This window comes from Zophobas morio, unplaced genomic scaffold (assembly GCF_036711695.1).
Source record: "Zophobas morio isolate AGI-343-1 ecotype UQ-CSIRO unplaced genomic scaffold, CSIRO_AGI_Zmor_V1 ptg000008l, whole genome shotgun sequence".
Taxonomy (NCBI): domain Eukaryota; kingdom Metazoa; phylum Arthropoda; class Insecta; order Coleoptera; family Tenebrionidae; genus Zophobas; species Zophobas morio.
The window spans coordinates 7,450,544-7,466,791 of NW_026972113.1; the positions used below are offsets into that span (position 1 = coordinate 7,450,544).

The 16,248-nt window shown below is 31.0% G+C and overlaps 1 protein-coding gene across 3 annotated transcripts in view; it reads right to left on the reverse strand.

Moving 5' to 3' along the window:
* LOC135125191 (autophagy-related protein 16-1) overlaps positions 1-16,248 on the reverse strand; it is a 408,090-nt gene that overhangs the window by 16,505 nt on the left and 375,337 nt on the right. For all 3 annotated transcript variants that reach the window (XM_064050587.1, XM_064050586.1, XM_064050585.1), the window contains 2 exons: positions 6,239-6,418; positions 5,842-5,926 (listed from right to left, as the gene is read on the reverse strand). In XM_064050587.1, the coding sequence (XP_063906657.1) occupies positions 5,842-5,926; positions 6,239-6,418 (265 nt within the window). The remainder of the gene's footprint in view (positions 1-5,841; positions 5,927-6,238; positions 6,419-16,248) is intronic.

The window sequence follows — 16,248 nt, forward strand, 5'->3', positions numbered from 1 at the left end:
TTCTTTCAACAACATCCTACTTAAAAACATGTTTTACATGGTAGAGAAATAAGCATTTTGCAATTAAGCTCCGCCTCTCGACTCACGACGAATAAGAAAATTCATCACAATTGAAATGAGGGTGGGTGGGTGGGGTTTATATTTTGCCTTCTTTTTTCTTGTATGAACGTAGTTATCTATTCGTGACAAGAAACTGAAAACTGTGGGAGATAAAATTTACCATTTTAAACATGTTTTCAGTCTTTTGTTGTGAAGAGTACTATGTATATTAAGAAGAGAAAATCATAATTAGTTAATTGAATTTTAAACTTGAATTTTTTTAATTTATCCAAGATATAGTCGATCAATTTTTCATTTGCCGTTTTCTCATGTTTCAAATCTATGTCTTCAGGTCACACTTTGCCATTAAATATTCCAAAAATTATTTATAATCTTCATTTTTTATTTGGATTTTATTGTTTATACATAGAAGGTATGAACTGCAAAAAATCACCTCAGTTTAAACTGTTCAGTTGTCAATGTTGGCGAAAAATCACGTTCATCTGTCATGAGAAATGCTTGAATTTACGAGCACTGATTCACTGTTTTTCTTATTAAAAATAAGTTTAAATTATTTTTAGGCTACTTTTCTGATTTATTTAATTCGTAGGGAATATCTTAATTCCAAAAATATTATTGTCTGCAAACTTAAAGCTCTTAAATTTTCACTGTCATTTCCTTAATGTCGTCTTGCTTTAGCCAAGACTTTTTTCCAATTTTTGACTCCGCTTCTGTGTTAAATGTCAAATAATCCGTCTAATATTACACATAATTTAGGCAATTTAAGTTAAAACTAGAACAAAATATAGTTTATCAATTTTTTGTCGCTTTCGCATGTCATAGTCCGTTTTAAATCTAAATACCTTCAGCTCAAAATTTGCCGCTAAATTAAATTTAATAATTTTTTTTTAATTAAAATCTGGATAAATTTAGCTACTAACTGCCTCTTGGTCGGGCAACCAATGAATAATGCGTCACAACTGAGATTGGGGCGGGTGGGTGGGGCTCATTTTTTATTTTTGTTTCTGTTAACATATATATTTTTCTTTCAACAACATCCTACTTAAAAACATGTTTTACATGGTAGAGAAATAAGCATTTTGCAATTAAGCTCCGCCTCTCGACTCACGACGAATAAGAAAATTCATCACAATTGAAATGAGGGTGGGTGGGTGGGGTTTATATTTTGCCTTCTTTTTTCTTGTATGAACGTAGTTATCTATTCGTGACAAGAAACTGAAAACTGTGGGAGATAAAATTTACCATTTTAAACATGTTTTCAGTCTTTTGTTGTGAAGAGTACTATGTATATTAAGAAGAGAAAATCATAATTAGTTAATTGAATTTTAAACTTGAATTTTTTTAATTTATCCAAGATATAGTCGATCAATTTTTCATTTGCCGTTTTCTCATGTTTCAAATCTATGTCTTCAGGTCACACTTTGCCATTAAATATTCCAAAAATTATTTATAATCTTCATTTTTTATTTGGATTTTATTGTTTATACATAGAAGGTATGAACTGCAAAAAATCACCTCAGTTTAAACTGTTCAGTTGTCAATGTTGGCGAAAAATCACGTTCATCTGTCATGAGAAATGCTTGAATTTACGAGCACTGATTCACTGTTTTTCTTATTAAAAATAAGTTTAAATTATTTTTAGGCTACTTTTCTGATTTATTTAATTCGTAGGGAATATCTTAATTCCAAAAATATTATTGTCTGCAAACTTAAAGCTCTTAAATTTTCACTGTCATTTCCTTAATGTCGTCTTGCTTTAGCCAAGACTTTTTTCCAATTTTTGACTCCGGTTCTGTGTTAAATGTCAAATAATCCGTCTAATATTACACATAATTTAGGCAATTTAAGTTAAAACTAGAACAAAATATAGTTTATCAATTTTTTGTCGCTTTCGCATGTCATAGTCCGTTTTAAATCTAAATAGCTTCAGCTCAAAATTTGGCGCTAAATTAAATTTAATATATTTTTTTTTAATTAAAATCTGGATAAATTTAGCTACTAACTGCCTCTTGGTCGGGCAACCAATGAATAATGCGTCACAACTGAGATTGGGGCGGGTGGGTGGGGCTCATTTTTTATTTTTGTTTTTGTTAACATATATATTTTTCTTTCAACAACATCCTACTTAAAAACATGTTTTACATGGTAGAGAAATAAGCATTTTGCAATTAAGCTCCGCCTCTCGACTCACGACGAATAAGAAAATTCATCACAATTGAAATGAGGGTGGGTGGGTGGGGTTTATATTTTGCCTTCTTTTTTCTTGTATGAACGTAGTTATCTATTCGTGACAAGAAACTGAAAACTGTGGGAGATAAAATTTACCATTTTAAACATGTTTTCAGTCTTTTGTTGTGAAGAGTACTATGTATATTAAGAAGAGAAAATCATAATTAGTTAATTGAATTTTAAACTTGAATTTTTTTAATTTATCCAAGATATAGTCGATCAATTTTTCATTTGCCGTTTTCTCATGTTTCAAATCTATGTCTTCAGGTCACACTTTGCCATTAAATATTCCAAAAATTATTTATAATCTTCATTTTTTATTTGGATTTTATTGTTTATACATAGAAGGTATGAACTGCAAAAAATCACCTCAGTTTAAACTGTTCAGTTGTCAATGTTGGCGAAAAATCACGTTCATCTGTCATGAGAAATGCTTGAATTTACGAGCACTGATTCATTGTTTTTATTATTAAAAATAAGTTTAAATTATTTTTAGGCTACTTTTCTGATTTATTTAATTCGTAGGGAATATCTTAATTCCAAAAATATTATTGTCTGCAAACTTAAAGCTCTTAAATTTTCACTGTCATTTCCTTAATGTCGTCTTGCTTTAGCCAAGACTTTTTTCCAATTTTTGACTCCGCTTCTGTGTTAAATGTCAAATAATCCGTCTAATATTACACATAATTTAGGCAATTTAAGTTAAAACTAGAACAAAATATAGTTTATCAATTTTTTGTCGCTTTCGCATGTCATAGTCCGTTTTAAATCTAAATAGCTTCAGCTCAAAATTTGGCGCTAAATTAAATTTAATATATATTTTTTTAATTAAAATCTGGATAAATTTAGCTACTAACTGCCTCTTGGTCGGGCAACCAATGAATAATGCGTCACAACTGAGATTGGGGCGGGTGGGTGGGGCTCATTTTTTATTTTTGTTTTTGTTAACATATATATTTTTCTTTCAACAACATCCTACTTAAAAACATGTTTTACATGGTAGAGAAATAAGCATTTTGCAATTAAGCTCCGCCTCTCGACTCACGACGAATAAGAAAATTCATCACAATTGAAATGAGGGTGGGTGGGTGGGGTTTATATTTTGCCTTCTTTTTTCTTGTATGAACGTAGTTTTCTATTCGTGACAAGAAACTGAAAACTGTGGGAGATAAAATTTACCATTTTAAACATGTTTTCAGTCTTTTGTTGTGAAGAGTACTATGTATATTAAGAAGAGAAAATCATAATTAGTTAATTGAATTTTAAACTTGAATTTTTTTAATTTATCCAAGATATAGTCGATCAATTTTTCATTTGCCGTTTTCTCATGTTTCAAATCTATGTCTTCAGGTCACACTTTGCCATTAAATATTCCAAAAATTATTTATAATCTTCATTTTTTATTTGGATTTTATTGCTTATACATAGAAGGTATGAACTGCAAAAAATCACCTCAGTTTAAACTGTTCAGTTGTCAATGTTGGCGAAAAATCACGTTCATCTGTCATGAGAAATGCTTGAATTTACGAGCACTGATTCACTGTTTTTCTTATTAAAAATGAGTTTAAATTATTTTTAGGATACTTTCTGATTTATTTAATTCGTAAGGGATATCTTAATTGCAAAAATATTGTTGTCTGCAAACTTAAATCTCTTAAATTTTCACTGTCATTTCCTTAATGTCGTCTTGTTTTAGCCAAGACTTTTTTCCAATTTTTGACTCCGCTTCTGTGTTAAATGTCAAATAACCCGTTTAATATTACACATAATTAAGAAAAAAAAGGGTGGGTGGGCGGGGATAAAACTTGCTCATAAAACTAGAAAAAGCTAAATTTGGCCCCGCCTACCACCTTTCTCCGTTTCACTGACTTATTTTATTTAGTTTAAAATGGTAATTGACAAATAACAGTATTGTATTCCCAAAATTTTCTGGGAAAATGGAGTGAGCCGTCCCTGATTTAATTAATAAAATAAATTGAGTCATTAATTAGTTTTTTTGAGCCACCTGTTTAAGCAAATCTAAAAAATATGAATGCAACGATAAATCACAAGTAAAAACTCATCATATTATGCACATTTTGGGTAGAATTTAGTCGGCAAGATTTTGAGATGACGTCATCAATTTTTTGGGGGGGAATAAACAGATATATTTTGATTAACAATTTACAATGCTTACAATAGCTTTAAAACGTTTGCAAGATTTCAAAGTATTCAATTTTACAATTCTTGACTTATTCAATAAAATAAAGTGACTGATTAATTTTTTTGAGTCATTTTGAACAAGGACAGAAAATTTTGAGGTGACGTCATCAATTTTTTTAGGGGGTATGAGCAAATACATTTTGATCAAAAATTTAAAATGCTTATGACAACTTTGCATTGAAGTAATGAATGTTTCTTTAGACTTGTCCCTGAATCTGAATTCATTCAAAAAATACACATGCACAAAATGCGAGCGCAGCAAGCACGTTTAGGTCGTATTCTAATGAGTGTATGCGCATTAATATTCCAGATGTATAATTTTTAAATATCAATAAAACTTGTCATAATAATTTACCTTCACGGGAATATCGAAAAGTCGTCTTGAATAGCACCTAAACGTGCTCGCTGTGCTCGCATTGTATTACAGATTAACGTAAATAAACCGTAGTTCGCATAGTACGAGATAACCAACACCTGTATGTATTTTATAGATGAAATTAGCTTTTAGATTAAATGCACGGTATTTATTTGGCAAGCAACCAGTAATAGAGGTTTAAAGATGACAAACTGCTGTGATTTCCACGAATAAATCTTTTTAACGTTTGGAAATATCGTGTGAGCAGCTTATTTGAGCGCTTATTGCATTTATTTACCTCCACTTTGCCGTACTCTCGCGCTCTTTGCATTAATATATTTTAGACATCGTGTAAATTTTTCGCTTCGATTTTGAACGGTTTCGTACGTCGCGAATTCGCAGAGTAATTGCTACAAAAAATTATTTAGCACACTCTGATTTTTTAGGCTTTACGTAACCACCCACTCGAAATAAATTACTTATCACCGTCAGCATTCAATTCTCCGAGCGCAGTCCCGATTGGTATGCTCATGAAATTCCAGCAACAAATAGATGAGCTTCCACCGATATTTCCTCATGTTTGCTCGTCAATCAAACATTACAAAATCTAAATAACACCATAGACCACTCCTGATAACCACATTATGCCTGTTCGATGCCCAATAATTATGGTCCAACACGTAGCACATACCTCCAATTTCCAATCCATAATGACCACGAGAAAATTTTCATAGCGCTACTCACACTAAAAGCAAGTATTGCGGAGGCATTAATGGGCATTAATTACATTGTAACATAAATCACTTCAATGCTGAGGGGATTTTAATGACTATCAGATATCCACGGAGGATTTATGAAGTCGGTCTCGAAAGATTTCACGAAAATCACGGGCCAAAATTGTGTTGAGGTTTTTTAGTTTGTCAACGACCGGCAGCAGTGGCCTGTGTATAACTCTCCACTATACTTTTTCGTTTGTTCTCTTATAATGCACTCACCTGAAAGAGTTGACAACGTGGTTCATCCTCAGGTCCAGCAACTTCAGCGTGTCGTCCCTCACGCAGCATATCAGGTATTTCCCGTCTGAAACAGCGCTTTCCTCAGAATCTTTTTTCGAGCTTCGCCTTTAATGAACTCCCGGATGAAAATTTATGCAGTGCTCGTGTTAACTCCTCTGTTTTTATTTCCGTTTTGGGCGTGGCGGCCGTTCGTGAGGAAGTTAGATTTATTTAATCAGGTGACGAAATTTGCATAATTAGTTTACATTAGTGAGTTTTCTTGGCGCACAATGAACGCGCCTCAACGCTTGACTTTTCCGGCATTAGCCGGAATTTACAATTACAATTACGAGCTCCTCACCGGATCGGCTCACCTGCCCGATTTTGGGGAACGCACCTCGGGTTAGATCCAGGGACGTCACTTTGCCGTTGAAGAGGATGTTGTTGGCACTGGATTCCGAACGGGTGTCCCAGAAGCGTATGCTCTTGTCGAAATGGCCGCTGATTATCGTGGAGCCGGAGCTGTCCACGATGGCGAGGTCGTTGCAGCTGGAACCGGCGAACTTTGTTTCTATACCTGGAAGGAAAACGAGGATTTTCATTTTCATTTTTCGAGAGCTAGACGTAAACCATTTGCGCTCTAATTCGAGCTCGCGTTTTAAAACGGGCACGAGGCAAAAACGGAGAAGCTTATTAAGCTTTCAAGCTTGCTTTTGAAACCCTTTGGCTTGAAATGGGTAGTGTTGAGTAAATTTTAGCACGCTGATAAAGCAGATATTCCCTAATAACTACTGAGTTGAAAATATTATTCGCGGGAGTAATGCAACTTAATTTTATACAATAATATCGAAGTGCGATACCGACTTTTAGTAGCAGGGGTTTCGGGCGATACTTCACAATCAATTTTAATCAACGCGTGTTTTAAATAGACACAATAAATATAACAAGAACAAACAACAATTATATTAAATAAATTCCATTTGCCAATTATGTGGTTTACATACCCTAATGAACCAAACAGTAAATTAATTAAATATTTCTGCTAACACAATAAAACAACACAATATTGGGGTTGTTTTTCACTAATCCAACACACACTTTATTAAAAGAGAGTGTTTTTTTATGTTCTTCTATATTGTTTATTTATTTGTAATTTTTCGCTATTGTCTGCTTTGATCGTGTCAATTTTACTTTTAACGTACAAATAAATTTCCAAATAATATGCAACATATTAACAAATTAATAACGTTTTACTGTTAATTTTCCGCAAAGCTGGAAATTAATGTTCGACCAATCACATTGTGCAATTTTCTATCGATTGTCTGATTTCGTCGGCAGAATAGGGGAAATCGGGGAAAAGCGGTCACACGTTTGTTATTTTCATGTTTTCTCCAACGCGCACGAAAAAATTTTATTACATACATAATCCTCGAAACTACTGGACCGATTGTTGTCAAATTTTCTATGTATGTTAAGAATATCATGTAGATGGTAAAACGCTAGCCAAAATTTTTCTGCTCATCACCACCAACAATGGATTTTTATAAAATAACATACTCCTCCATTTGTAGTTTATGAAGCCGTGTTGAATTTTTACCTCAGGCAATCAGATTTTTAGAAACAAAAAAATTGAAATTGTATTGCAACATTTTACAATTTAAGCTTAAAACTGCAAAATCGACTGCTTTGAAATCTTGCGAATGTTTTAAGGTTATCGAAAATTTGGTAGATCGTTAATCAAAATTTATGCGTTCATGATTCTCCTCAGGAATTGATGATGTTATCTTAAAATTTTGATCAATAAATGTTATTTGAATGTTAAAAACAGTCATTAACTTGTGGTTTATGAATCCGTGTTGAATTTTATTTTCGATTTATTAATTTTCCCATGTTTTTCGGTTTTTAAATTTTTCTATTTTCAATTTTTCAATTTTTGAGGTTTTGCCATTTCTCGATTTTATGGTTTTTCTATCTTTCAATTTATCACATTTTGATTCTCCAATTTTTTGATTTTTCGACTTTTCAATTTTTGATTTCTCGGTATTTTACTTTTTCGATTTTTAAATTTTTGATTTTTTAATTTTACATTTTTCAATTTTTCAATCTTTCGAATTTTTGTTGTTTCGATTTTTGGATTTCTCAAAATTTTCGATGCTTAAATTTTGCAATTTTTAAAACTTTAGATTTTTGGATGTTTCTATTTTTCAATTCATGAAATTTTTTAGTTTTAGATTATTAAGGTTTTTGCTGTTCCCATTTCTCAATACTTCGTTTCAACTTCTCGATTTTTCAGTTTTTCAATTTTTTTCTTTCTTCATTCCTTGATTTTTCAATGTTTCGATTTTCCAGTTTTCCGATTTTACAATTTCCAATTTGAGACTTTTGGGACTTTTCAGTTTTTTTATTCTTCACCTTTTTGATTACTCAATTTTTCCATAATTCAGTATTGGAATTTTTTAATTTTTTCATGTTTCGATTTTTCAATTTTCCGATGCTTTAGTTTTACGATTTTTCAATTTTTTGATTTTTAAATCCTTCGATTTTCAATTTTTCAAATTTTGACGTTACTAAATTTGTAATTTTTCGATTTTTCAATTTCTCGATGAATCAATTTTTGGATTTTTCCATTTCTCCACTTCTCCACTTTTCAATGTTTTGATTTCTCGATTTTCAAAACATTCGATATTCAAAATTTTGAATTTTAAATTTTTATGTCATTCAATTTTTCGATATTTCGGTTTTTCAGTTTTTCGATTAAACAATTTTTCCATTTCTCCATTTCTCGACTTTCCAACGTTTCGATTTTTCAATTCTTCAATTTTTCGGTTTTTCCATTTTTCGATAGTTTACTTTTTCGATTTTCCAATTTTTCGATTTCTAAATTCTATATTTTTCAAATTTTCAATTTTTCGATTTATTGATTATATCGATTTTTCAAAATTTTCGATTTTTAAATTTTTCTATATTCAATTTTTCAATTTATGACCTTTCGATATTCAAAATTTTGAATTTTAAATTTTTTTGTCATTCAATTTTTCGATATTTCGGTTTTTCAGTTTTTCGATTAAACAATTTTTCATTTCTCCATTTCTCGACTTTCCAATGTTTCGATTTTTCAATTCTTCAATTTTTCGGTTTTTCCATTTTTCGATAGTTTACTTTCTCGATTTTCCAATTTTTCGATCTCTAAGTTCTATATTTTTCAAATTTTCAATTTTTTTATTTATTGATATTTCAATTTTTCAAAATTTTCGATTTTTAAATTTTTCTATATTCAATTTTTCAATTTATGACCTTTCGATATTCAAAATTTTGAATTTTAAATTTTTTTGTCATTCAATTTTTCGATATTTCGGTTTTTCAGTTTTTCGATTAAACAATTTTTCATTTCTCCATTTCTCGACTTTCCAATGTTTCGATTTTTCAATTCTTCAATTTTTCGGTTTTTCCATTTTTCGATAGTTTACTTTCTCGATTTTCCAATTTTTCGATCTCTAAGTTCTATATTTTTCAAATTTTCAATTTTTTTATTTATTGATATTTCAATTTTTCAAAATTTTCGATTTTTAAATTTTTCTATATTCAATTTTTCAATTTCTGACCTTTCGATATTCAAAATTTTCAATTTTAAATTTTTTTGGCATTCAATTTTTCGATATTACGGTTTTTCAGTTTTTTGATTAAACAATTTTTCCATTTCTCCATTTCTCGACTTTCCAACGTTTCGATTTTTCAATTCTTCAATTTTTCGGTTTTTCCATTTTTCGATAGTTTACTTTTCGATTTTCCAATTTTTCGATTTCTAAGTTCTATATTTTTCAAATTTTCAATTTTTTTATTTATTGATATTTCGATTTTTCAAAATTTTCGATTTTTAAATTTTTCTATATTCAATTTTTCAGTTCCTGACCTTTCTAAATTTTTAATTTTTCGATTTCTAAATTTCTCGATTAACATATTTCCAGAGTTTTCCATTTCTCGATTTCTCGACTTTCAATGTTCCTATTTTTTTTCAATGCTTCAATTTTCCGATTTTTCACTTTCGTTTATCGAATTTTCGATTTTCCGATTTTTCAAAATTTCGATTTCTCAATTTTTCCATTGTCAATTTTTCTTCCATTTTTCAGTTTTTTGATATTTCAATTCTTCAGCTTTTCAATTTTTCGACTTTTAGATTTCTGGATATTTTACTTTTTCGATTTTCCAATTTTTTGATATTTCGGTATTTCGATTTCTCGGTTTTTCGATTTTTCGGGTTTTCAATTTTCCTAGTTTTCAATGTTTCGATTTTTCCATTTTTCAAATCGTCAATTTTCCGATTTTTCTATCTCACGATTTTCTGATATTTGGATTTTTCAAAATTTTCGATTTTTAAATTTTTCCACAAGTATACAATTTTTCAATTTTTGACGTTTCAAAATTTTTAATTTCTCGATTTCTAAATTTCTTCACTTTCAATGTTTCTATTTTTCAGTTTTTCATTTCTTCGTTTTTTCGATTTTCGACTTTTCAATTTCCCGATTTTTCATGTTTTCGATGTTTCAATTTTGGGGCCAATTTTTCAATTGTCAATTTTTCTTCCATTTTTCAATTTTTCTATATTACAGTTTTGAAATTGCTCGATATTTCGATTCTTCAGTTTTTCAATTTTTGGACTTTTAGATTTCTGGGGATTTTGCTTTTATGATTTTTCAATTTTTCGATTTTTAAATTTTTGATTTTTCAATTTTTCAATTTTCATTTTTTGACGTTTCGATATTTCGATTTTTCGGCTTTTCAATTGTTCAAGTTTTCGATGTCTCGATTTTTCAATTTTTCGTTTTTGTAAATTTTACATCTTCAATTTCACGATTTCTTTTCGATTGTTCAGTTTTTAAATTTTAGATTTTTGAACATTTCAAATTTTTGATGTTTCGACTTCTCGATCTTTCGACTTCTTAACTTCTCGGTTTTAGATTCTTCGATTTTTTAATTTTCCAGTTTCACGAGTTATCGAGATTTACATGTTCATTTTTTCAATTTCACCATTTTTTTTATAAGTTTTTTAATTTTTCAATTTTCAATTTTTGGATTTTTCGGTTTTGGCGATTTCGATTTCGCAATTTTTCGAATTTTCGGCTTCCCCATTTTCGATTTCTCCATGATTCAGTTTTCGAATTTTGGAGGGTTTCGTTTTTCCAATTTTCCAATTTTCAGTTTTGTGATTTTCCGCTCTTTCGATTTTTCAGGTTTTGATTCCTCCATTGCCCGACTTTTAAATTTGTCGACTTTTTTGAATTTGGGTTTTGGATTTCTCGATATCTCGGTTTTTTGATGTTTCGATTTTTCCATTTCTCAGTTTCTAAATTTCAGATTTTTCATTGTCTCAATTTATCGAGATTTGGAGGTCCCTATTTTTGATTGTTCGATTTTTCGATTTTCCAATTTTTCGATTTATGCATTTTTTTTTAATTTAAATATTTTCAATTTTTCAATTTTTAATTTTTCGATTTTTTCATTTTGGTCGATTTCGATTTAACAAATTTTCGAATTTTCGGCTTCTCCACTTTTCGATTTCTCCATGTTTCAGTTGTCGAATTTTTCGATTTTTCCATTTTTCAGTTTCTAAATTTCAGATTTTTCAATTTTTCAATTTTTCGATGTTTAATTTTTCAATTTTTTTATTTTAGATTTTTCAATTTGTCAGTTCTATTTTTCAATTTTCGAATTTCTAAATTTTTGACTTTTCAGTTTTTTGATTTTTTTTTTTAAAGATTTTTTGGTCTTTCGATTTTTCGACTTTTAAAATGTTTCGACTTTTCGATTTTTATATATTTCGATTTCTCAATTTTGGAAAATTTTCAATTTCTGGTTTCTTAAAATTATCGTTTATTTGAATTTTTCAATTTTTTGATACTTCGATTGCTGGTTCTTTCTATTTTTCGACTTTTCGGATCTCGAATTTTTCGATTATTGAAATTGTTGATGTTCCGATTTTTAAATTTGTCTGTTTCAGTTTTTCAATTTGTGAATTTTTTGCGGATGGCGTTCCCTTAGAACTGCACATATCGGAATTGACACACGTGTCCCTACTGAAATAATGGGAAAATTCACTCAGAAATACAGGCATAATCTTGTATTTTATCAATGCATTCATATTTTTTAAACAGTTGTTAATCCGTTTCCAGGGGCGGCTTGACATTTTAATTATTTCTGACCAATACATTTCTCTTTAATAAAATGTTCTTTTTTACTAATATTCGTAAAACAATATAAAATTCAGGTTAAATGATATAATTATATAATAAAATAAATAACCTTAGACCAATTTCTTTAGTATACAATGTCCCGATGCTACGAATCGTAAAATGGTAACGCACATACTTCGAACGACCACAGCGAAACTTTCCGTCCACGACAGCCACAGGGCGTACCGCTTGAATGAAATCCCACAATCCAACCAGGACGTTAATAAGCGTAAAAATAATAATTGCTGACCCAATCGCATCACATTAGAATACCAAGAAACAGCAAAATTCAAATATGGAATAGCATTATTATAACGGAATCTGAGAAAATGTTGAATATACATCTAATTACCAGCCATGTAATTTATGTAAGTAAGCAAATGGTCGCTTGTTAGTTTCTAACACTGTTTGTGTAGTGTTGTTTTTTTGTCAATACCGAGAACGCGGCACCCACTGGAACCATTCATAAAAAATTGCTAACATCTCCATCAGATCTATTAGCGGTTAGCAATAATTATGGACCACTTTTTGCCGATACAATCATCTTTTTCAGGCGCAACCTGTGAAGGTTAAACTTTTCAATAAACTTCCAGCGGCCTTTTTGCAAAACCAACAAACTTACGATTCGTGATGGGAATTAATTAAATTTTAATATCGACGTACTCTTACTTCCGGAATCGATTTTTCAAAAGCTGCGTTAACTGTACGTGACATCAAATTGCGCTTAGGTTCGAGGTCCTCGCGAAAAATCTCGCATTCACGCCTATTACATCCCTAAACGTAAAATTGTTAAATTAAATTTGCTAAATTGCCGCTAAACATACCGACCGTAAAAGGTAATACGTTAAATTGTTAGAATCAAATAAATGTGTACATTTGTGTCACCGATTTAATGTGTTGCTTATTTCAAATTACGCCAACATTCCTCGACTGAGTAATGTTCGCTTAACTTTGGAGGTTAAGTGACCTTTCAGCGAGAGAACCATATTAGGTGGCTTCATAGTGTGATTTTGATGGCGATGTTAAGTTCAATTATTTATGGGCTTACCTGGTGTTTACACAAGCCGTAAAGGGGAATTTTTTGTTTATACGTTACCCTGGATGATTTTACGACTTGGAGAAACATTATAAAAATGCTTAAGGCGAGAACGATCTAATTATACGAGACGCTGACGATGTTGGCTTAAGGGCTTTTTTCACACGAAAGACAGAGAAGGAATGACGTATACTCGACTACGTGACCGCAAACAAACAAAGGGACATATACATCTAACATTATCTTCGTCTTCACTTCTTGCATGTCCTCCCTTATGGCGCTAGTGCTTTCGTTTCTTCCAAGGTTGTCCCCGTGTTTCCTTCAATTTTTGTATCAGCTCTAAGTGCTGATTTCTTGGTCTAAATTCGTGAATTTTCGTTGATTTTTTGTTCTATGGTTACGTTAAATTTTCATTTACTTCCTCGCTTTCTGTTTCTGTTTTTGCTCTCTGTGCTTGCATTGAAGACTTGTCTTCGAAATATTCTCTCCATGTTCCCAAAATATTTGGTATTTCTTTCACTATTTGACTTCGTTGACTTCTAATAACTTTTGTTTTTTTTAGTTAGGCTTTTTCTGATTTTTCCGTTTTTGTCCAAAACTTTCTCTTGTCCACTTTATGCATTTCGTCTATGTTTCTTCTACATTTCTTCTAGCCTTCTGTTTGTCTTTTTACACTGCTTCCTTTATTACACTTCCCCTTTTCTTCCATTCTTGGATTCTACGTGATTCTATCTTCGTCTTCGCTTCTTTCATATCTTCGTTTATCTCGTTGGTGCTTTCATCTTTCCTGAGCTTTCCCCTGTATTTCTTACAATTTTGTCTAGCACTGATTTCATGGTATGTCTCTGCGATTTCCTTTGATTTTCTATGCTACTATTTGTCCCATACAACGATTTCCTAATTGGTTATTTTACGATTGCATTAATTCTTCATTTACTTCGTCTTTTTCCATTTGTACTTCTTGTGCTTCAGTTGAAAACTTGTCTTCAAAACATTGTCTCCATGTTTCCAAAATATTTGGTGTTTCCGTCACTATTTGCCTTCGTCTAATTCTAATCACTTTTGTTTTTTTTTCTTTTGGCTTTTTCTGATCTTTACGTTTTTGTCCAAAACTTTCTCTTGTACACTTTATGCATTTCGTCTATATTTCTTCTCCATTTCTTCTAGCCTTCTGTTTATCTTTTTACACTGCTTCCTTTATTACACTTCCCCTTTTCTTCTATTCTTGATTGTCTTCTTGGATTTTACGTGATTCTATCTTCGTCTTCGCTTCTTCCATATCTACGTTTATATCCTTAGTGCTTTCATCTTTCCTGAGCTTTTCCTTGTATTTCTTTCAACTTTGTCTAGCACTGATTTCATGGTATGTCTCTGCGATTTTCTTTGATTTTCTATGCTGCTATTTGTCCCATACAACGATTTCCTAATTGACTATTTTAGGATTGCATTAATTCTTTATTTACTTCGTCAGTTTCTATTTGTATTTCTTGTGCTTGAGTTGAAAACTTGTCTTCAAAATATTCTCTCTATGTTTCCAAAATATTTGGTGTTTCCATCACTATTTGACTCCGTCTACTTCTAATTACTTTTGTTTTTTTTCTTTTGGCTTTTTCTGATTTTTCCGTTTTTGTCCAAAACTTTCTCTTGTCCACTTTATGCATTTCGTCTATATTTCACCTACATTTCTTCTAGCCTTCTGTTTGTCTTTTTACACTGCTTCCTTTATTACACTTACCCTTTTCTTCTATTATTCTGTGACTTCTTGGATTCTACGTGATTCTATCTTCGTCTTTGCTTCTTGCATATCCTCGTTTATTTCGTTAGTGCTTTCATCTTTCCTGAGCTTTTCCCTGTATTTCTTTCAATTTTGTCTAGTACTGATTTCATGGTATGTCTCTGCGATTTTCTTTGATTTTATATGCTACTATTTATCCCATACAACGATTTTCTAATTGGTTATTTTACGATTGCATTAATTCTTCATTTCCTTCGTCATTTTCTATTTATACTTCTTGTGCTTGAGTTGAAAACTTGTCTTCAAAACATTCTCTCCATGTTTCCAAAATATTTGGTGTTTCCATCACTATTTGACTTCGACTACTTATAATTAATTTTGTTTTTTTTTTCTTTCGGCTTTTTCTGATTTTTCCGTTTTTGGTCCAAAACTTTCTCCTGTCCACTTTATGCATTTCGTCTATATTTCTTCTACATTTCATCTAGCCCTCTGTTTGTCTTTTTACACTGCTTCCTTTATTACACTTCCCCTTTTCTTCTATTCTTCTGTGTCTTCTATGGATTCTACGTAATTCTATCTTCGTCTTCGCTGCTTCCACATCTTCGTTTATCTCGTTAGTGCTTTCATCTTTCCTGAGCTTTTCCCTGTATTTCTTTCAATTTTGTCTAGCACTGATTTCATGGTATGTCTCTGCGATTTTCTTTGATTTTCTATGCTACTATTTGTTCCATACAACGATTTCCTAATTGGTTATTTTACGATTGCATTAGTTCTTCATTTACTTCGTCATTTTCTATTTGTACTTTTTGTGCTTGAGTCGAAAACTTGTCTTCAAAACATTCTCTCCATGTTTCCAAAATATTTGGTGTTTCCATCACTATTTGACTTCGTCTACTTATAATTACTTTTGTGTTTTTTCTTTTGGCTTTTTCTGATTTTTCCGTTTTTGGTCCAAAACTTTCTCCTGTCCACTTTATGCATTTCGTCTATATTTCTTCTACATTTCATCTAGACTTCTGTTTGTCTTTTTACACTGCTTCCTTTATTACACTTCCCCTTTTCTTCTATTCTTCTGTGTCTTCTTGGATTCTACTTAATTCTATCTTCGTCTTCGCTTCTTCCATATCTTCGTTTATCTCGTTAGTGCTTTCATCTTTCCTGAGCTTTTCCCCGTATTTCTTTCAATTTTGTCCAGCACTGATTTCATGATAAGTCTCTGCGATTTTCTTTGATTTTCTATGCTACTATTTGTCCCATACAAAGATTTCCTAATTGGTTATTTTACGATTGCACTAATTCTTCATTTACTTCGTCATTTTCTATTTTTACTTCTTTTGCTTGAATTGAAAACTTGTCTTCAAAACATTATCTCCATGTTTCCAAAATATTTGCTGTTTCCATCACTATTT